General features: G+C 34.0%; 1 protein-coding gene across 1 annotated transcript; it reads right to left on the minus strand.

Annotated features, from left to right (window-relative positions):
• Positions 1–10,331: 10,331 nt before the first annotated feature.
• LOC141639690 (uncharacterized) lies at positions 10,332–10,736 on the minus strand. The gene has a single exon (XM_074448754.1). It carries the CDS (start codon positions 10,734–10,736, stop codon positions 10,332–10,334), a length of 405 nt encoding a protein of 134 aa, XP_074304855.1.
• Between the last annotated feature and the right edge of the window lie 12,699 nt (positions 10,737–23,435).

The raw sequence follows: 23,435 nt of genomic DNA on the forward strand, positions 1-23,435 counted from the left end.
ATTGATCGAGCAGGCTTCGCCGTGCCACGAATAACGCGGCCTCTCTGAGTCGGATTGGGTCTCTTCATCATCATCATCATCGAAACCCTCCAAAAATTTCCCCTCAATTTCAGGAGAAGGCGACTTGCGGCCCCCGAACCCTATCGGGGTGACAACCAGTGGCTCCTGTCCATCAGGATGCGACGGTTCGCCCCCCGGCGTAGAGGTACTGGGTTGTGTTGGAGCTGGTGTCCTCCACAAATTAGTGTGATAACATTTGTAAATCTCTTACAGGTTCACAAGGGTATACTTCGTATATTTAATCAGTTGATTAACGTTTACCTAATAACGGTTGGCTTGCTAGAAAGTTTGACGTTATTATCATACAGATGGCGGTGATCAACTGGTCCCTAAAGGTCACACCTATAGGACGTATTTGAGAAATGTGGTTATAGAAATATAATTACATTGATGCCCAAAATGACTAAAAAGTTAGTCAATGTGTTGATGAGATAATTATTTAATGAAAATTAAATAATATTAAGTTGAGACGAATTAACTGTCAATTCGTAAATTAAATATAATAAGTTATATTTAATTAAATATATATAAGGTTAGTTTGAAAGAATTAATCTGTTAATTCGTAATTAAATATAATCAGTTGTATTTAATATCAACAAGTTGAATGTGTCATAGTGGTAATAGTGAGGGTACACAAGCCAAGAGGTCATGGGTTCGATCCTCACTAGATGACAATTTAACACACTTTATATATTTTTGGAAAGACCAAAAATAAGGAAATTTAATTCCTTATTTCGGTTCAGGTGGCCGAAATTAGGGAGGTTTCCACTTTCCTAATTGATTTCGGATTTCGGTCTATATAAAAAGAAAGGTGGAGAATTATTTCTAACCTAATTCTTTTCTGACCGAGCCTCCTCTTTCTCATCACAAAACACAAAGACAATAAAATTTTACAGAAAATTTTAGATTGATTTCTAGCATAATCAAAGGGTATATCTTAGATCGTCTTGGGTGCAACTAATAGGTGAATATCAATTTTGATATTGTTCTTAGGCCAATTTTGCAAGGACCCGAGGTTAATTCTAAATCTTTTTACTTATGCTTATGTATTTTATTTTATGACCATAGATCATCTTTATTATATCGTTATAATCCTTCATGTTAAAGGGAAGTATACAGATTAATTTTCACAAGTGGTATCAGAGCCTTTGGCTACGATTTTAATTTTGATGATTTTCATAAAATTTGTATGTAAACGATCAGATTTTCGAGAAGAAAAAAAAACATATTAGGGTTTCGGTTTTTTTTTTAGGATCGAATTTTTTTGTGCCGTTTTTTTCTGTTTGATGATAGTTCTTCCATTCTATTTTTCATATTATAGTTTATAATCAGTTAAAATTATCATATGAAGAATTGGTAGTTTTTGATTTAATGCAGATTAAGTTAAAATCAAATGGAATCGCCATATTTATGATTAAAAGATTGTTTTTGCTATATAAATTTTGGCATATAAATTAATCATGTTTATTATTTCATATGCTAATCATGTTCTAATAGCAAAGGTAAACAATTGATCATCAAATCTTGTTTTAGGGCATAATTGCCGCAAAAAGAAAAGGAAAAAAAGAGGCTGCGTTTTTTTTTTAGGGTTTACGAAAAAAAAAAAAATTTTTATGTTAATTTTTTGGTAAACCGAGTAGAAGAAGAAAAAAAATAAATAAATAAAAAATTTAGGAAAGTTTTTTTGCCTTTAGCCGAAAAATAGAGAATATTTTTTTGGAAAGTTTTTTTTTTTCCCTTGTTTTTCCTATTTACCGAATTAGAATAGGAAAGGAGTTTTTTTTTTTATTTTTAGCCGTGAGTAATAAAAAAAAAAACCTTTTCGTTTGTTTTTGGCCGAGACAAATTTAAAGAATTGGATATTATTTTTATTTTTATTTTTGGCCAATTAGTTATTGTGAATCGGTTCACAATTTAATGATACCGAGTTATTTTAAAGCAGTTTAAAATTTTTGACGGATAGAATTCATATTACAAGTATAATATGGATTAAGTATGAAATTAATGTGATTAAATTGCGGAATTGTCACTTAATTTAATTTAAAAAGGTGGTTTGGATAAATTAATCAACATAATTTATTTATCGTATTATGTATGTTTAATTTATTTTTAGTTGATGCTTTTAACTATGTTGAATGAATCGAATGAATGAATTTTATTTACGTATTTAATTTTGCAATCGGTTGTAATTTGTAATACTTAGTGTGGCCTTAGTCAATTATGTTTTCGTAATGAAGGAAACATGATTTTTATGTAATTATGAGATCTCGAATCTCCTTTATTTTAGTTTTGGGTTTTGAAACTGGAATGTAATTAATAGGTCAATTATGTAATTTTAATTATTGTAATTTCAAAGAAGACTAAAGATGAAGATTCAAGCTCACTCCCGCTACATGGATCAAGATGGAACGTCAAGACAAGCTTCTCGGGTCCAAGGATGGATTCCAAACTTGTATTTATTGTTCATTTTGATAGGATAGGCCACACTAGGACTTTTACTGTTTTTTTTTACGTTTTTCATTTTATTGCTTTTCATTCACATGCTAGTAATTGCATCATATTCCGCCTAAAACCAAACCACCTACTACTAAAATGCATGAAAATTGAATCATATAGGTTGTATGTTAGTTTTCATGGACATGCAGATGTCACAATCTTTAAGCCATCACCTTAGTTTAAATCATTCTCGCATGCTAGATTATAGTTCACTTAAAATGAATTAAAAAGTTGATGAGATCTTCCTCTAAAACGGAAATTGAGATTAGTCTTTATAAGGGCAAACATCTATGAATCTCTTCTTCGTCGGTAGGCCTAATATGACCCCTTCTACGTTGGGTAAGTAGTTGTGTTGACTTAGTTTACCTCAACATCATAGTCCGAAGAGTTTCTCGTGATTATGATGGACTATAGATAGAATTTACAGAAATTTATCGACCAAGAATTCTAACGGTAGAATTAGCTAAAAGGTTAGCTTATCAATTTACAGAGAATTGAGTCTTGGGGTCATTTATATAATTCTTGAGGGAGGTCAATTGTATAAATGTTTTTGAGTCTTCGCGTTATGACATTAGTTCATTAGACTTAAAATAAAAACGATGCATGCTTATTATTTTATTCTTATTTCGCAAAGATAGAACACGCTAATTATCAATAATCTTGTTACAACAAATGGCTGGAAATAACGCAATCCCAATGCCTAGTGCCACACTAGATCGTTCGTCCGGCTTAAATTGTTCATAGACCAAATGAATCAGTCCACTCGATCAAGAATGATGGGTCCAATTTTTGCGGACGGGAGGCGGCACTACGGAATGTCGCCATTTTGACGGTAAGCTCGGGTATTTAATCGAGCCAATACCGGTCAACCTGGACCCAAATGCAGGAGCCAACGAGTCACTCGCTTATAGTGATTTCGTTATGGAAGCGGGTGCGATAAAGAACGTACTCATCTTTGCAATGGAAACCAATTTGCAGAGACGCTTCATTGCACAAGGTGCAAACAAGATTTTCACCACGCTCACTAATGAGTTCTCAAAGGCACCGAGAATCATCACATATGAGCATACCTGTCGCTTCTTTGATGCGAAACTCCAGAAGGGCCAACCGGTTTGCCCACACATTCTTCACATGATTGAGAATGTCGAGAAACTGGAGTCACTTAATTGTAGAATCAGTTAGAGCATTGTCATTGACCGAATGCTTCATTCTCTTCACGATGGTTTTGCCCTTTTCAGGGCGAACTACTACATGAATGACTTGAAAAAGAGTCCTCATGAGCTACACTCCCTTCTCGTACAGACCGAGAAGGATATGAAATTGAGTGGGAGAATGAAGCAGGATGTTCTCACGATTCACAACAAGAGTAAAGGTAAGGGCAAGGCTCATGGCGACCCTATTTGTAGGTAAGCCAAAGTTTAAAAAGCCAGGAAACGGTAAGAGTGCGCCTGGTGAGACTAGTGGCTCACAGGGCAAGACAAAGAGCAAGGGCGTGACATAGAATGCCACCATTGTCACAAGATGGACATTGGAGGAGGAACTGTCCCGTCTACCGTGAGGACATCAAAGCAGCCGTGTCGCTCTGTTGGGTCGTCATCTTATATTCATATGATTGAGATTAACCATGCAAGTTTCGGAACTTGGGTACTAGATACTGGTTGTGGTTCTCATCTGTGTAATCATTTGCGGGGCCTAAAGAACATCATACCTCTCGAAAAAGGTGATGTGGACTTGCGAGTCGGGAATGGAGCACGAGTAGTCTCGCCTCGAAGGGAACATATGTAATCCAACTCCCTAGTGGTTTTGAGTTATCATTAAATAATTGTTACTATGTACCCAGTTTATCTAAGAACATTATTTCTGTTTCCGTACTTGCTAAAGACGGTTTTACATTTTCAATAAAGGATAATAGTTGTATTTTCTCTTTTAATGAAATGATTTATGGCAAAGCAGTTTCCATGAATGAAATTTATATCTTAGATCAAACCACGGAAGTATTACACATGAATAATAAGAAATTAAAGGTTGGTGACAAAGATCAAACCTATCTATGGCATTGTCGAATGGGACACATAAATGAGAAACGTGTAAAGAAACTCGTCGATAATGGGACTATTCCCTCATTCGGATTTTCTGCATATGGCACGTGTGAATCATGTCTCACTGGCAAGATGACTCGAATTTCCTTCAAAGGTGTTGGAATGCGCGCTAGTGACCTATTAGGACTCATACATACGGACGTATGTGGACCTATGTCAATTACCGCTAGAGATGGCTATAGATATTTTATCACTTTCGCGGACGATTTGAGTAGATACGGATATGTCTACTTAATGAAGCATAAAAGTGAGTCATTTGAGAAATTTAAGGAATACCAGAATAGGGTACAGAACCAACTGGGTAGAAAGATTAAAGCACTCCGTTCAGATCGGGGTGGCGAATATCTTTCAAATGAGTGTGATTAACACCGAAAGAAAAGTGGAATCGCTCTACGATTAACTCCACTGGAACACCTCAATTAAATGGTGTGTCCGAACGGAGAAATCGAACCTTACTTGATATGGTTCGATCCATGATGAGTCACACGGTAGTGCCTCATTCATTATGGGGTTATGCTCTTTTGTTGTTTTGCTCTTATACTTAACCGAATTCCGTCTAAAGCTGTCGACAAGACTCCATATGAAATATGGAAGGGAACGGTACCTAACTTGTCCTTTATTCGGGTTTGGGGCTGCGAGGCTTATGTCAAGTGGAGACACGAGGATAAGCTCGGCCCCCGATCGGTCAAGACATACTTTATAGGTTATCAAAAAGGAACATTTGGTCATTACTTTTATTCGCCAACCGAACATCGAGTATTTGTTGCGGCTAGTGCGACGTTCTTAGAGAAAGAATTTCTCGAGAACAAGTCGAGTAATAGAACCTTCGAGCTGTCGGAGATTCCAGAACCAACAACCGAGGAACAGATGGAGGAAGCTGTACCTCCAACTGATGATACAGTTAATATTCTTGAGGAACCTAGGAGGTCGGGTAGAGACTCTCATCCTCCGGACAGATACATTGGTATGGTCGAGGAGAATGACGTTTTACTTCTAGAAAGTAATGAACCCGCAACCTATAAAGGTGCTATGGCCTGTTCCGACTCAAAGCTATGGCTCGAAGCCATGCAATCCGAGATGGACTCCATGTATGAGAATAACGTATGGGATCTAGTTGATTTACCTAATAAGGTAAAACCTCTACAGTGCAAATGGCTTTACAAAATAAAGGATTCGTCAGAGACGCGCAACCGGATATCTATAAGGCACGACTTGTGGCAAAAGGTTTCACTCAAGTGCAAGGATTGCATTATGATGAGATTTTTGCACCTGTAGTCATGCTACGTTCCATTCGGATAATCTTAGCGATTGCCGCATTTCATGATTATGAGATTTGGCAAATGGATGTAAAAACCGCCTTCTTAAACGGTTATTTAGAGGAAGAGTTGTACATGGTGCAACCCGAAGGTTTCATAAATCCTAAACATCCTAAGAAAGTATGCAAGCTTAAGCGTTCCATTTATGGACTTAAGCAAGCTTCTCGGAGTTGGAATCATCGTTTCGACCAAGTGATAAAAGAGTATGGTTTCACTCGATCAGTCGAAGAACCATGCTTATATATCAAGTCGAGTGGGAGCAAGATTGTATTCTTGATATTGTATGTCGATGACATACTCTTGATTGGGAATGACATTCCTCTCCTATCTTGGGTTAAAGAATGGTTGAAGAACCATTTCGGATGAAAGATCCGGGTGAGGCACAACGTATTTTGGGAATCCGTATCTACCGAGATAGATCACGACGGACGTTATCACTTAGTCGGGGAGTCTTATTTGAATAAGGTTCTTGAGATGTTTAGCATGACCAACTCCAAGAAGGGGAACCTTGCTATGACGATCGGGATGCGTTGAGCAAGTCTCGATCACCCACGACGCCCGAAGGGTTGAACACATGAGTCGTATTCCTTATGCATCCGCAATAGGATCGATCATGTATGCCATGATATGCACACGTCCGGACGTGGCACATGCATTGAGTATGACGAGTCGGTACCAAAAGAATCCAGGTACCTACGGAGGACTAAGGATTGGGTATTGACTTATGGAGGAGATACTAAGCTATGCGCAACCGGTTACGCAGATGGTAGCTTCCAAACGGATCTCAATCCGGTTCGTCTTCACTCTTAGTGTGTTGTAGCAGATTCTACTACTGAGCCATTGAAATATGATAAGCATTGAGGGCACGTTATTTCCATGAGAATTAAACGTGTACCTGAGTTATAGTAGTTGATTATGAATTCGATACGTTATCTTTTTCATATACTATTTATAACTACATCGGTTTTATAATATTTTGTTTTTCATGTGGATTGTACTGACAACATTGAACGCCACAAAGTGAACTGAATTACATTATATTTGTTTTGGTCCGTAATCGCCAATGTGAGCTGATAACTCCGGCTATTATATTGTGCAGTCGATTGATGGTGGGTTCAACGAGCCATAAGTTAAACGGTTGACTAATCGATCACAGATACGAGATTATGACGATACCTCGTAGGACAATTTTTATTTGTGACAACGGAATGGAGTCCTAAATGTTCTATAACATTCGGTGCCAGGTCGTGGATAGGACATCTATTGTGTACCTAGAGTCGATTCTTTTGACCATCAACTGTCTCTTGAGATTAAGGCAGTTTTTGGGTGACTTTGGTTTCTTTCTCACGGTCTACCGTAACTGGGGCTAAGTAGATTTTTTCTGGGTCATTTCATACTGTGCTTACATCTGCAAGATTTAAGTTGAGGAAAATATCCATCCCTTATCGGTATAGTTATTTATCGGGGCCACTCGAGGAGTTGAATCGAAATGCATGGCTATGCTCGAATGTTGATTCGTTTATCGTTAAGTTACTCTCTAGTCGGGAAAACCACTCTTGATATCGATCACTTGTAAAATACGACCTTTGTGAATTCGGATTTGCAAATTGTTTTACATTGAGTGGGAGAAATTTTAAAGGATATGAGAATCGGTTATCGCACATACACTTGTGAGGATAAGTGGGAGTTTGTTGGAGCTGGTGTCCTCCACAAATCAGTGTGATAACATTTGTAAATCTCTTACAGGTTCACAAGGGTATACTTCGTATATTTAATCAGTTGATTAACGTTTACCTAATAACGGTTGGCTTGCTAGAAAGTTTGACGTTATTATCATACAGATGGCGGTGATCAACTGGTCCCTAAAGGTCACACCTATAGGACGTATTTGAGAAATGTGGTTATAGAAATATAATTACATTGATGCCCAAAATGACTAAAAAGTTAGTCAATGTGTTGATGTGATAATTATTTAATGAAAATTAAATAATATTAAGTTGAGACGAATTAACTGTCAATTCGTAAATTAAATATAATAAGTTATATTTAATTAAATATATATAAGGTTAGTTTGAAAGAATTAATCTGTTAATTCGTAATTAAATATAATCAGTTGTATTTAATATCAACAAGTTGAATGTGTCATAGTGGTAATAGTGAGGGTACACAAGCCAAGAGGTCATGGGTTCGATCCTCACTAGATGACAATTTAACACACTTTATATATTTTTGGAAAGACCAAAAATAAGGAAATTTAATTCCTTATTTTCGGTTCAGTTGGCCGAAATTAGGGAGGTTTCCACTTTCCTAATTGATTTCGGATTTCGGTCTATATAAAAAGAAAGGTGGAGAATTATTTCTAACCTAATTCTTTTCTGACCGAGCCTCCTCTTTCTCATCACAAAACACAAAGACAATAAAATTTTACAGAAAATTTTAGATTGATTTCTAGCATAATCAAAGGGTATATCTTAGATCGTCTTGGGTGCAACTAATAGGTGAATATTAATTTTGATATTGTTCTTAGGCCAATTTTGCAAGGATCCGGGGTTAATTCTAAATCTTTTTACTTATGCTTATGTATTTTATTTTATGACCATAGATCATCTTTATTATATCGTTATAATCCTTCATGTTAAAGGGAAGTATACAGATTATTTTTCACAGGTTGAGCATCAGCAGAAGACATGGTGACAATAAATACTTAACAAATAAAAGTTGGAAAAATTTGTTTGTTTACCTTGGAAGAAAGTGTTACGCCGAGTAACGCTTCGAAAATTAGAGAGAAATTTCTTCGAAAAAGCTAAGAGAGAGGAAATTTTTTGAGAAAATGAAGTTTGATGGCCAAAATGAGGGGCTAACTGCTCTATTTATAGAGCAAAGCCCATTCACTGGACCAATCAGAGCAAAGCCCATGAAGCGTCCACCAATCAGCACCGAGCCACGTGTCAAGCATGCAGCCACGGAAGGTCAATCGACATACAGTGACGAATCTTCTTCGACACACTCCTTCGTATCTACTTGCTAAAACGGCCAGCTGATCAACCAAGCTTGGCAGCACCGGCCGGGGGAAATCAAAAGCACACGGCATCCTCAACCTTGGTCTCGGCCAGCGCCATTTTCTTTTCCACATTGGATGTCCATTACACAACCATGTGGAGGGGGGATATGGTACGGCCTGAACAGAACCAAGCCGAGGAAGAAGATCGACATGCACAGAATACGCTCAACACTCATCGAAGGTCCATACCACGGCATAGACTACGCTGGGGGCAAATTGATGGGGCATATTCTGCACCCGCTGACCGAGTCAACACATTGAGCAAGGTCAAAGCTTAAGCCTGTCGGCCTGTCACTTGGGTCTCGGTCTCGGCAACTAGCCGGCCGAGAGGCATATCCGCGTACTCACATCCAGTCCCCTCGGCATGGAGTCAACCAGGCCTGCCGGCCCGACATGGGTCACTCGGCCGAGGGTAAGATAGTCTTTCCACCTGCTAGCCACTTGGCCACTTGGCCACTACGCGACAAAAGGTGAAAGTCTATAAATACTCCACTTCTCTCATTGAGAAAAGGATCCCAAAACTATCAGAAAAACATCTAATAAACTGGTATAAAACTCCCTTATCTCTCTACAATATACTTTGCCAAGTTAACACACAACTTATCTCTTTAAGTTTACTGACTTGAGCGTCGGAGTGAGTACGCTCGGTACCAAGCCGAGCCCTCAGTTTGTTCATCTTTACAGGAGAGAACGAAAGGAAGAGACAAGCAAAGACGTCATTCTACAAGCTTACGTGGTCACAAATCCTGCTCCGGAATTACACCCGGAACACCACTTAAGGTACCAAAATGTCAATGAAATACACATTAAGGTATTAAGTTTTAAAAAACTTTTAATAAAGTGTTAAGTTTTAAAAAAATGCAACATTAAAAGGTGTTTTCATCAATTGATCCAATCAATTAATGTAAAACCAACAAGTATGAATTCGTTCAGAAATAATATTTTCTTGGAACATCAAGATGCTCAAAATCACACAACTAACTATACACAAGTCAATGCATTACATAGCCATCTCAAATATCACAAATATAATCTAGGAGTATGTAGCACCAAACATTTCTTAATCTCCTAAAAAATCAAAACACAAGATTAAAACCAAAAGTTACATACACAATTAAATTAAACAATGATAGATTAATGGACTTGCAAAAGTACACAATCACAAATCAAGTTCTCAAATTCAAGAGCGGAAGCATCACTTCTCAAATACATTAATTATATTCTTGAAAATCTTTAACAGGCGTGAATGTCAAACACCACTGTATGTATGTATATAAGAGTATTAAAAGCTTGAAAATATTAATTGGTGACGACCATCCATCCATGGAGTAATCTGTCCTTAACCCATTTGAAGCTTTTCCTTAAAGACCCTTTGACTTTACCTTCAACAGTCAAAGCTCTATAACTAGCAACCCTTTTCTTTCTCTTGAATTCAGGATCACTAAAACACCACATATTTGGAGATGTTGTTTTGCTCCTCTTCAACTTGTAATCAAATTCATATGCAATTTGATTATTATTATTATCATAAATATTAGAGTTATTATGATTTTGATGAGGGTAGTACGACGAGTTTAGACTATAACTCCTCAAATCATAACTTCTGTTGTTGTTGTTGTTGGCGCCGCGATATAAATCTAATTGCATACCATTTTGACCATATGATGTTGTTGATGATGATGATCTTTTTCCATGATCATCCATGGAATTTTTCAAAGTTTTCTGTCTTTTGGTGTGAATTCAAGACAGAAGAGCAGGAAAAGTTCTTGCACAATTATGTGAACTTTTGTTTAATATAGTAGGAGGGACCTAATATTGATTGTTACTCCAACCAATTTTTATTGCCAATTTTTCTTCACAAGTCTTCCTAAAACTTGTCTTGCTTAAATAAGGTCGTCTAAACTCTAAATGTAAAAGTGTACTGTAAATAGGTCACATACCTTACATAATACGTAACGCTTTTAGCGGAGTTGTTTGATATTAAATTCGCACATAAGCTTCATCTTCACCCAATTAACATAAACTAGTTTGAATGCTCGTACATTGCAACGGGGTAATTAACTTATTTTATAATGCAAAAAAAAAAAACGTTATAAGGGTTTAATGTTTATTACATTCTAAGTCTAATGATTTGTTTACATATTATTAAAATATCTCTTTCAAAAAAAAAAAAAGATTAATATATACGTGGGTTAACTCTTATTTATAATCATATAATCACCCCACCTTATACTAATCTTTCGATGTGGGACAATTCTACTATTTGAATGTCCGTGCGTTGTAACGGGGTAATTAACTTATTTATAATGGAAAAAAAAAACGTTGTAAGGGTTTAATGTTTAATATATACGTGAGTTAACTCTTATTTATAACCATATAATTACCCCACCTTATACTAATCTTTCGATGTGGGAGAATTCTACTATTTATAAGTAATATATTAACCAAACTTGGATTATTTTTCTGATGTGGGACAATTCTACTATTTATACGTAGTATATATTCATCAAACCTGCATTGTTTTTCAATGTGGGACAAATAACATACTCAGAAATACACCATCTTTTTTGCACTTAGTTCGACATCTAACCAGATCCCGAATATCGAATACGGACAATTGCTACTCATTATATCTAATAGTTATATTTAAATTTAATAATATGATCAAGTACTCTCCATTAATATTTGTACGTTATTTTTCTTCAATTTTTTTTATCATAATTGAGATACGGAAATTTCCCGTGGTACCCCTTAATTTTGTCAGATTTTCCATGTTACCCCTACTTTTAAGAATCAGCCTATGGTACCCTTGAGGTTCCATTTTTTTGCTCATGGTACCCCCTAATGTAAAGACTGTTAAATGGACGTTAAGTTTGATGCCTGACAATAAAATAACAATTAAAAAATAATACCCCCTTTATTGTTTTATTGGTATGGATATCCCTCTTTTAAATGAAAATTTAATTAACTATATCATTATAATATTGAAAATTTCTTATATTAACCTTGAACTTTGATAGATTACACATGGTACCCTTAATTTTAAGTTTCTACAAATGGTACCCCTGTGTTCGCCTTTTTCTTTCCCAGAATACCATTTGATAACTTCCGTCATAACGCCATTACTCCTAGAACTTGTGACGCTTTTTTCTTTTGTTATCTATTACACAAACACTTCATCATCTAATTCCTAAATCCATATTTTGTTTAATAAACTAACATTTAATACCTAAATAACAAGATACAAATAGCATGGCATGGTCAATTACTCATCTAGTTACTCATAGGAGTAACGACGTTGTGAAAAAAGTAAACACAAGAGTATTATATGTAGAAAACTTAAAATTAGGGGTATTATGTGTAATCTACCAAAATTCGAGGGTACCATGAAAAATTTCCATTATAATATTGACCATTTTATCGCTCTTCCTCCCACAAAAAAAAAATGTTACAACTTTAAAAATTTAACATTTAATTCAAGATTATGTTTAAAGTCTCTTATATAATAAGTATATTTTGAGAGATTCAATATATTTGGGGTGATACCTAAGTTCCAAGGATAAATCCTATTTATAATCATGGGATCACCCCACCTTATGATAATCTTGTGATGTGGGACAATTCAACTATTTATACGTAGTATATATTTATCACACCTACATTATTTTTCAATGTGATACGAATAACATATTTAAAAGTACACCATATTTTTTTTAACCTAATTCGACATCTAACCCGATTTAATAATAAGCAAATACTATATTATCTATTAATACTCATACGTTTGTTTTCTATTTTTTTTTATCATAATTAAAATATGTGCAAATGATATGAATCTATACTCTAATAATAGATTTGTTTAACACAATTTTAATTATATTATTTAAACGTAATATATTTACCACACCTACATTATTTTTCAATGTGGGACATTTAAAATCTATAGGTAGAAAATATAATGATATAAACTTTTAAGAGCTCTCCAAGACAATACTTAAGTGACTCAAAAGATTTTGGGTTGATGCCTAAGTTTCAAGGATGCCTCCTATTTATAATCATAGAATCGCCCACCTTATGCTATATTTCGATGTGGGAAAATTCTATTTTTTATATGTAGTATATTTGTCACACCTATATTATTTTTCAATGTGGGACATACTCGTATAACATACTATGAAATACACCATCTTTAATATGTGCAAATTATATGAAATCTATATATACTCTAATGATAGCATTTCTTACCATGAATATAATAATATTATTTTCATAATTTTTTTACCGACATTATTTTGCCAAATGAAATATAAAAGTTTTTATATAAAAATTAGAAATATTACTTGAATATAAAATAAGAAATACAGAGTATATATTATAATAACTAAAAGATTTTGCAAAGATTAACTTAGGTTAGAAATCATTATTGTAGAGAAAGTAATACAAACTCTTTTAAGAGCTCTCTCTGACAATAGTTAAGAGATCATAAGATTTTGGGTTATGACTTCTATTTATAATAATAAGATCACCCTGCCTTATGGTAATCTTTCGACGTGGGACAATTCTAATATTTATACATAGTATATTCACCACACTTACATTACTTTTCAATGTAGGACAAATAACATACTAAGTACACCATTTTTTTTCGCACCTACTTTGACATCAACCCGATTTAATAATGAGAAAATACAATATAATCTACACTCTAATGATAGCATTTTTTTGTCACATTATAATTATATAATTTTCATACGATATTTTTTTTAGCAAATGAAATATAAAGTTTTTATATCAAAATTATAAACACCACTTTAATATAATATAGAAAATGTATATATGTGGGACAGTTTTGTTATTTAATATTTATACATAATATATTCACCACACCTACATTATTTTTCAATGTGGGACATATAACATACTAAAAAGTACAAATCTTTTATATCAAAATTTTTTGGGTTAATACCTAAGTTTCAAGGATGCCTCCTATTTATATTTATATAATCACCTTACCGTATACTATTCTTTCGATGTGAGATACATAATTTAATTATTTAGACTTAGTATGTTTATCATGCCTACATTATTTTTCAATGTGAAAGATATAACATATCAAGAAGTATATGTCTCTTCTTAAAAAAACCACTATTTTATACATGCATATTATTTTCTTTGAAGGTAAACCACTTAGTCTCGATCATTAGATAAGGATCTCTACATCGTACATATAACGACTCATTAACACTCTATTACTACATTTAGAAGACAACCATTAGTAAAATCTTTAGTTTTGTACTGTGTCAGGAGACTAACATTAGTAAAACCAAATATGCCTCCTATTTATAATCATAGGATCACATCACCTTATACTAATCTTTCGATGTAGGACAATTCTACTATTTATATGTAGTATATTAATCACACCTACGTTATTTTCCAATGTGGAACAAAACATACTAAAAATTACACAATTTTACATACTAAGAAGTTTTAATATGTGCAAATAATATGAAATCTATACTCTAACGATAGCATTTTTTACCACGAAGCTAATTATATTATTTTAATAATTTTGTAACGATATTTTTTTGCCAAGTGAAATGTAAAGGTTTGATATAAAAATTGGAAATATCACTTGAATATAATTTAGAAAATATATATATTATAATAATTAAAAGATTCTCCACTTTATTTTTTACATCAAAAATTATTATTTATGATACTTTCCTAAATTAATTTTTGATGATGTGGACGATCTCGATCATTTGGAAAAAACACTCTTATATATATATATATATATATATATATATATATATATATATATATATATATATATATATATATATATATATATATATATATATATAGAAATAGGATCATATGAGTTGGGTTTTTTTGGTGAGTTACCCCTCTAAATATGAACCACTAATCTAATCTAAGATGGATGGCTGAGATTAGATCTTACTCAACATACACATACCCTCTTTTCCCTCAATCTCCCCCATTATTAGAAAAAATCACACTCTCTCTCTCTCTCCTCCTTCAACCTCTAAAAAACCAGAAAAAAAAAAGAATCGATACAAATTATGAAATTCAATCTTCATCAATGTCGTTCAAGTTGCAGCTACAAACTTAGTCTTCATCATACTCGTTCAAATTCGTCATGAATTAAGGAGATTTTGTCGTCACTTTCACCTCATCTTAGTATTTTTCTTCAATTTCACTATAGGTAAGTACTAATTTTGTTTTTCTAGATCTGATTTGTGCGTTTTCATTATCGTTCTTATCTAATATTCGTTTTATTTTCGTTGACTCGTTGTATATCCGTTTGTTCTTATGTCTTTGTTGTTAAATTACTTGTTCTCTCATTGTTTTTTCCAATAATTTATAAGGTTTTGAGTTTGAGATGAGAATTCTAAATGATTTTGTGCATTTTCATTTTGTTTGTAAGGTGTTTGAGTAGGTTTTTTGTTATTCAATTGTGTTTTGTATCTTTGATAATATCTCGGATTTTGTGGTTAATCTGTTAATAAGAGTTATTGTATTACTTTAACCGAGTTATTGTATTATTCAAACTCAGTTATTGTATTTTGTAGTTACTTCTTATTTGCTATATTTGAATATGTTCTGTTAGTAATAATTATTGTATTGCTTTAACCGAGTTATTGTATTATTCAAACTTAGTTATTGTATTGTTTTAACTTAGTTGTTTCAAATTAGAGTTGTTGTAAGATGGCGTATTCTTATATAACATGTTTATGTTGGTTATAATAATATTATATCTCAATTATTGTATTCTTTTTAACTTAATTATTTGAATTTGGAGTTATTATTGTGGTCTTATATAATATGCTTATAGTCAGTTATAATAATATGCTTTATTTCTCTAAAATATCCAGTTATTTTATAGTGGTTTTACGGTTATTTCAATACTTATAGGTGGTTATTGTATATCAGTTCCTTAGTTATTTATAACTTACCCCATTTTTATTTTTATTTCTTTCAGTGAGTTTTTGTTGTCTGGTGGTTCAACCCTCATCAATCAGCAAGATATGGTTCTTTTTGGGAAGAAATACGGGTGAAAGAAACGTGGAAACAACAACAAGACACGGTTCTCCTTGGAAGATATATTTTAGACGTTGTATTGGAGATAAATATATGTAATATTTGAGATGTTATTATTATTAGACTTATTATTTGAAATGTATAGATGTCATTATGATGATGCTTAGATATAATTTTTTGGAAATGTTTAAGTGTAATGTGTTGCAAACCAAATAGTTATATAATGAAAGTAAGTGATTTTTTTTAACCTTGTTATATATATTATTATTTCATTTTTCAGATTTTGCTATTGCATTAACCGATCTCAATTATTGATTGAATGAAAATGATTAGTTATGCAGTTAAACAAGATAAACCAAAACAAGATATAAATTTGAATATATTTGAGTTTCATCTCAATACAATAACACGATTTACTCATTACAATAATTGAGTTTCTGCATTACAATAACTACAAATATCAAAGTTTTACATTACAATAACTGAGTTTCTACATTACAATAAATGAGTTTCTACATTGGAATAACTACAAATACCAGAGTTTCTACATTACAATAACTGAGTTTTGCTACATTACAATAACTGAGTTATTCAATTAAACAAGATGAAAACTAACAAAATAATGACCAAGTATATACATCAAATTTCCATTGAACGTAAATTATCCGCGTCTATCGTGATTCAACCTGCAAATCACCAAAAGGCAGAATATAGCTTAACAGAACACCCAAGAAGTAACTGGATTGTAAAATAACTATAAATCGATTGTAGTCAATAATCGAAATCAATAATGAAACACATATAGAATAATCGACTTTATTCATTATAATTATGAGTTTCTACATTACAATAACTACAAATACAAGAGTTTCTACATTACAATAAATACAAATAACAGAGTTTATACATTACAATAAACTGAGTTTCTACATTACAATAACTGTAAATACCATGAAACATTATTCTCAGTAAACAACTAAGTTAACTATAAAATAACTACTTTCTTCATTAAAATGACCAAGTATATACGTCAATTTTTCCATTGAACGTCAATTATCCGCATCTATCGGGATTCCACCTGAAAATCACCAAAAAGCAGACTATAACTTATTTGAACACCCAAGAAGCAACTATAAAATACAATACATGAGTTTTGATAATACAATAACTGGGTTAAAGTAATACAATAATCGAGATGTAATGTTAGACAACTAACGGGTGAACATGAAATTTGAACATATTTAAGTTTTATCTCAATACAATAACACAATTTATTCATTACAATAACCGAGTTTCTACATTACAATAACTACAAATACCAGAAATTCTCCATTACAATAACCGAGTTTGTACATTACAATAACCGAGTTTCTACATTACAATAACTGAGTTTCTGCATTTTAATAACAATTAAATAACCACGTTTTTTCATTACAATAACTGAGATTCTAAATTTAACTAGACATTTTAACAAACAGTTGGTGTGCTAATCTAGATTACCAACAAAATTTCAGGATTATGATAATAAATCATCAATCAAATGTCAAAGGTATGATAAACAAGCATACTAACAGAGTAGCAATTGAAATAACTCGCAAAATAACAGTTATAATCTACGGTTACCTTCCTTTTGTCGATTTGCGCTAGGGTTTCTGCAAATTTTGAGCAAAAACTGACGATTGATGCGTGTATCAATCAAATTGAATGAAGATAATGAATTAATTTTGTATTTTCTACTTGAATTACTCCGGTTTTGTGAAGATTTAATTGGATTATGCCATGAATTTGAAGAAAATAAAAAAAAGAGGTGAAGAATGAAGAAAGCAGGAGAAAAAAGGGAAAACGTAAGATTAATGGAAGATTAATGGAAGAGAGAGAAAAAAAAATGAGTTTGTGTATTTTTTTGGGTATAATCTCAGCCCTTGATCTTATTAGATCCAATGGTATATAAATGCGGGGGTAACTCACGAAAAGTGGCAAACTCACCGGATCTTGCCTCTCTCTCTCTCATATATATATATACACAGAGAGAGAGAGAGAGAGAGAGAGAGAGAGAGAGAGAGAGAGAGAGAGAGAGAGAGAGAGAGAGAGAGAGATTTGGGATCCTGTGAGAACCATCAAGATAATGAGAACCATGAAAACCACTTACAGCCCTTAGATCATACTCATAATTGACGGTCAGATGAACAGTAAAACAAAACTTTGTAAACAGCGCACCCCCTAAACCCTTCGATCATATCCACTTTCCAAATTTCCCTTTCTCACTCATTTCCCTTTCTCTCTCTTCAACTATCGCACTCTAGCTCCTTCCTCCACTTTCGATCGTCACAAACATTCCGATCAAGCTCCTCGACGATCAAAATCTTCCACGCTTTTTCCAGCAACAGATCCTGGTAATTCAACGAGGTAAACTTTCGATATTGATGATTAATTTTTGCGAAATTAGGGTTAATGTCTTTCTCTCTTTGTAATTTTTTAATTTTTCGATTATATTAGTTGAATTTAAGCCTTGATTAATGTGTTACAGTCGGAATGATGAATTATGTTTGTGAAATTAGGGTTTTCGTGAATTAGATTGGGGAAACTTGGAAATGAGGGTTGGGGAAGTTAAGAAACTACGTACATTGGTTGAAATCATGAAATTAGGGACTTAACTTCCAAATTTTTTGCTAATTACGCTAATTCATTGTTCTTATATGGCAGATTCTTAGATTCGTAGTCTTATTGTTCACATTTTTGCTAATTAATCTAATTACACAATAATTAAACCCTGATTCCCCATGTTGTTTGTTACTTTTCAATTTCAACCTGCGGAAATGCTTCATTTCACTATGTCAATCACAGACCTTCACATTACCCTAAGATGTATGTTGTTGATTTTCTACTGAAATTGTTTAAATATCAAGTTCAAACAATGCATACTGATACCGTCGTAGAGTACCAAAGTTAAATTTATAATTTTCCAAACTACTACTATAGATAGCGGCAGTCAGGGTCGAACCACAGGGAGGTAGGGAATTATTAGTTGCCTTTATTTAGTCTATAAGATTGAGGGGTTTTGTAAGATAAGGGACTAAAACTAACTAAAGCAAGGAGATAAAATAAACGATCGACAATAAGAGAAGGAAACTAGGATTTCAGGTCATCAAAAGAAACAGATAAAAGCAGTTAAGGTCACAGATAAGTCTCATAAATCAGTCTAAGGGGAAACGAATATCTCCTAACGGTCTCAATTCGCCCTAAAACACTATTAGTCTAGCTTCCGCCCTTACTAAAGTGTTCTATTGTTCACTGCAGGTCTCACCCTTCCCAATCGTCAGATCTAGGTCAAGGCTTACGAAAATAATCAGTCAAATAGCGTTAACTCAAGCGACTAATTGTAATCAAAACAGCGATGAACAACATAGAAACGATCTAATCAACAGATCTTAAACCTAATTAGCAAAAATCGTTATTCCATCAATTCCCCTAATCCTAGCAACAAATTACCTAAGCATAGCTATAAATCTAATACCGATAATAATGAAACGATTAATTAAATAAAGCATAACGAAAGGAATTAACTAAACTAAGTGCATAAATTAATTAAAGGAGAACAAGAAATTAAGAGTAAAACATTAATTAAGAAGAGATTAAGAACGAGAAGTAAATTAAGAACAAGATTAAGGGAAGAAGAAGTTTACACTTCAATCTAGAAAGAAAAGAAAGAGCAACGCCGAACGAAATAAGCAAAGTTAGGTCACCCAAAATCGAGCAAAGGGGAATTAGTCTCTAGGTCTAAATTCTTCTCTTATTTATACTCAAGAGCTAATTATTATTTCCTAAATTAATAAAAGATAAGACTAATTACTAAGTCTCGCGCAAACAAATCTCATTTGCAAAGATAAACTGGTCGATAGACCACAAGACCCGATCGATCGACTGAGCATAGTTGAACAGTAGCTTCGGAACTCGCGCCGGTCGATCGACCAAGTAGGTTAGTCGATCGACCAAAGGTCTTTGTCATAAAGAGTGCATTCGACGAATTCTGCAGCGCCGCAACGATCTTAAAACAGCTGCCATTTCTTCGTTACTTGGTCAAAGCAGGCGTTCTACATGGCGTTGGAAAGCTAAGAGGATAAGCTTTCACCTCCAATTGGAATAACTCGATTATCTGCTCTAGAACTCGAGATATAGCCATCTGAAGCAGCCTGCAATGTCGTGAGGTGCTTCTTTGCTTGTTAAACTCGTACGCACCCATGCTTTTGCTATCTTCAGGCCTTGAAATGCATTCTAAACTTCAGGTCCGAGTCAAATATTCATGTCTTTCCTAAGCTTAGCTTCTGGGGTCAAGATTTGGTTCATTTTCTACCCATTTCCGCAATAATCTGCAATATTACATAAAAACACGAGAGTAGACAGAAATAGGGGAAATAGTAGAATCAACTACTAATAAAAGACATAAAATGCGTGGAAATAAAGATGTAAAACATCATATTATAGACACGTATCAAACTTCCCCAAACCAAACCTTTGCTTGTCCCCAAGCAAACTAAATGCAAAACTAAATCTAGATAGAAAGGAGCAAAACATGGACAAACTGAAAACCGTCTACTTAAACCAATTTAATGCATATGAATCAACTACTAATAGCTCAATGTCACGCAAACGAATTTATGCATATTTCGAAAAGATGTTGAACGTTTGACCTTGCAAGACTTTCAAGATTGGACTCTCCCGGGTCACTCTTCTCTCAACAAAGCAAGTGGTAAGCAATTTATATGTAAGAGAGAAAGAGACAAAAGTCGCTCACCTAGACTCAACCAACATAATCATGCATGCAATATAGTATGATAAGCAATTCTAGCTACCGTGCACATACATTCCAACCATTCAGGGTCCATCACATGCCGAATACTTGCAAAGATTTGGATAGGTGAGGCTATGGGTAAGAAGAGGCAAAACAATATGGGAATGAGAGGGAAATAGCCAAGCTAGCATCCTAACAAACCGAATAAAACATCCACTTCTAACTCAATGAAATAAGCTCAAATGCCTGAATGAATTAGGCAAACACTTCATTAATCCAAATAACACTCCTCATAAAATATAAAGCAAACATAGGAGTAAACTTTTTTTTTCTCTTTTTTTTTCTTTGCCGTTTTTTTTTCTTTTGTTTCTTTTTTTTTTTTTTTTTTTTAGCAGATCACTATATTTTTTTCAATTTTTTTTTTCTTTTCTCCTTCATTCATCACCAACTTCATAGAGTGCAAATCGAGCCAAAATTGATACAATACAACAAATACCACTAAAACTAGTAAACTAGCTCAGCAAAGGGTAGGCTTAGTTTATGGATTGTAGCTAAAGGGTCAACTGACAATTTTTGGCTAATGTGAAGCGAATGGGTAAAATGAATAAAAGGGATTTTCGCAAGCATTCTCCAAACATGCAATACCAACCACTAACCCGAATGTATGCAGGCAAAAAGAAATTAAATGTCATACTTGTGCAAATTAATGTTACACGATATGCAGGGAGTAACTACTCACAATCCTAAATGAAACTGGTCATGAATGACACCAGTTTATAAAGCTCTAATTCCTTAGAAAGTTTTGTAGTTTGCCAAAATTTCAAGTCAAGTCTAATTGTTCAACAAATTTTGAAACGAAATTCGAGATATTGCAAAAACTTTTGCTAAAAGATGTGAAACAATGCAAGGCTTAAGCAAATGACAACTATCAGTAATGAATACTCCAATCTGACTCATCCTAATATGCAAATTAAACATGATATTTTTTAATTTTTTTTTTTTTTTTTTGAAATTTCTCAAATTTCTCAATTTTTTTTTTTTTGGATTTTCTGTATATATATAGGGGAAAATAAACAACAATGCAAGAAAAAAATGTAAACGTGTAACTGAAATGCAATAAAAACAATGCAAATGCGACGCAAAACCCTTCCCCAAACCAAATCACACAATGTCCCCATTGTGCGAAATCATGTATAAAGAAGCAAAAGGAAACCGGATTTTGCGATAAATAACTAAATAAGACATGAAATTGGGACTCGGAAACTTACAAGATTTTAAGCGCAAAGGGAAACCTCCCCAAACCAGCGTGAGCTAGGAGGTTTCAGTAGCCAGCAGTGCTACCATAAAGTACCTGAAAAGACAGAAAATACCGCGCATAATTCGAGAAAGCAAAATTGAAACGGTAATTATGTGTAAAGAATTAATTAAAAGAACGAGGTATAACAGCTACAGTGGTCGATCGACCGCCTTGGCCAGTCGATCGACCAAGTTACCTGAAACAGTAACTTCTGTGCTGCGAAGGTCAGTCGATCGACCACTCTAATCAGTCGATCGACCAAGTTACTCCGACGTGAAGCAGTTCTGCTCACGAATTAACTCAATGAATTGAGTTAACATGGTCTAATAACCTGTAAATGCACATAAAAACGCGCCCAAAATTGCGCTAAACCCAAATGTAAAGTCTAAAGAGTTGTAAAACAAAGCTTATTCGCAAGATAACAAAAATCACACTCCGGGTTGCCTCCCGGCTAGCGCTAGTTTGATCAGTCCGCTCGACCTCTTTTTCTTCAGCCAACTAGTCTAAATGAATCCAATCAAAACAGCTCAAAGCTCGACAGACTTTGTCAAAAAGCTGCGCATGTGCTACAAAAGCGTAAGTAGCACCATATTATAGTAATAGCATAGGAAATCAAAATATAATAATATTTAAGCCTAACAAATTTCCTATGAAAGCTCCTAAAATTATTCACAAAATAATTCTGCCCTCCAGCTAAGGGCGGAATATAAAAGCTCAAATTATCAGCAGGTGGAGAACAAGAGAGCTCAACAGCATTCAACCCAAAAATAGTGCGAGTAGAATTTAAATGCTCAGACGGGTATATACTGTGAGGTGGAGGAGTCTGGTCAACTAAGGGTGGAGGTGGATAATCGTCCCAAATGCATGGGGATGTAAAGTCAATTGGGTCAATCGGGTCCTCTATAATAGGCTCATCATCTATATCTTCATAAGTATCCCATTTGACCTCAAGACTGTCTAAATTTTCCTCCTCACTCTCCTTATCGCTAGACTCGTCAAGTTGGAGGTTCTCAAAGAGATCCTCCAAATCGACCTCACTATCAGTGCAAGAATCATAAAGGGGTTCTAAACTATCCTCATAAAAAGGATTGTCTACCACGCTAATGGTCTCCTCTATGTCTCCGTCAGCATTTCCTAGATCGGTTTCTAAGGTCTCACCCACCCCCTCATCTGAGTCAACATGAAGAGAAAAAGTAGGTTTAAGAGATTCAGTAGCAAACCAATTAAAGAATTCTAATACCTCAATTACGGG

Source organism: Silene latifolia, unplaced genomic scaffold (assembly GCF_048544455.1).
Source record: "Silene latifolia isolate original U9 population unplaced genomic scaffold, ASM4854445v1 scaffold_537, whole genome shotgun sequence".
In the NCBI taxonomy this organism is placed as follows: Eukaryota; Viridiplantae; Streptophyta; class Magnoliopsida; order Caryophyllales; family Caryophyllaceae; genus Silene; species Silene latifolia.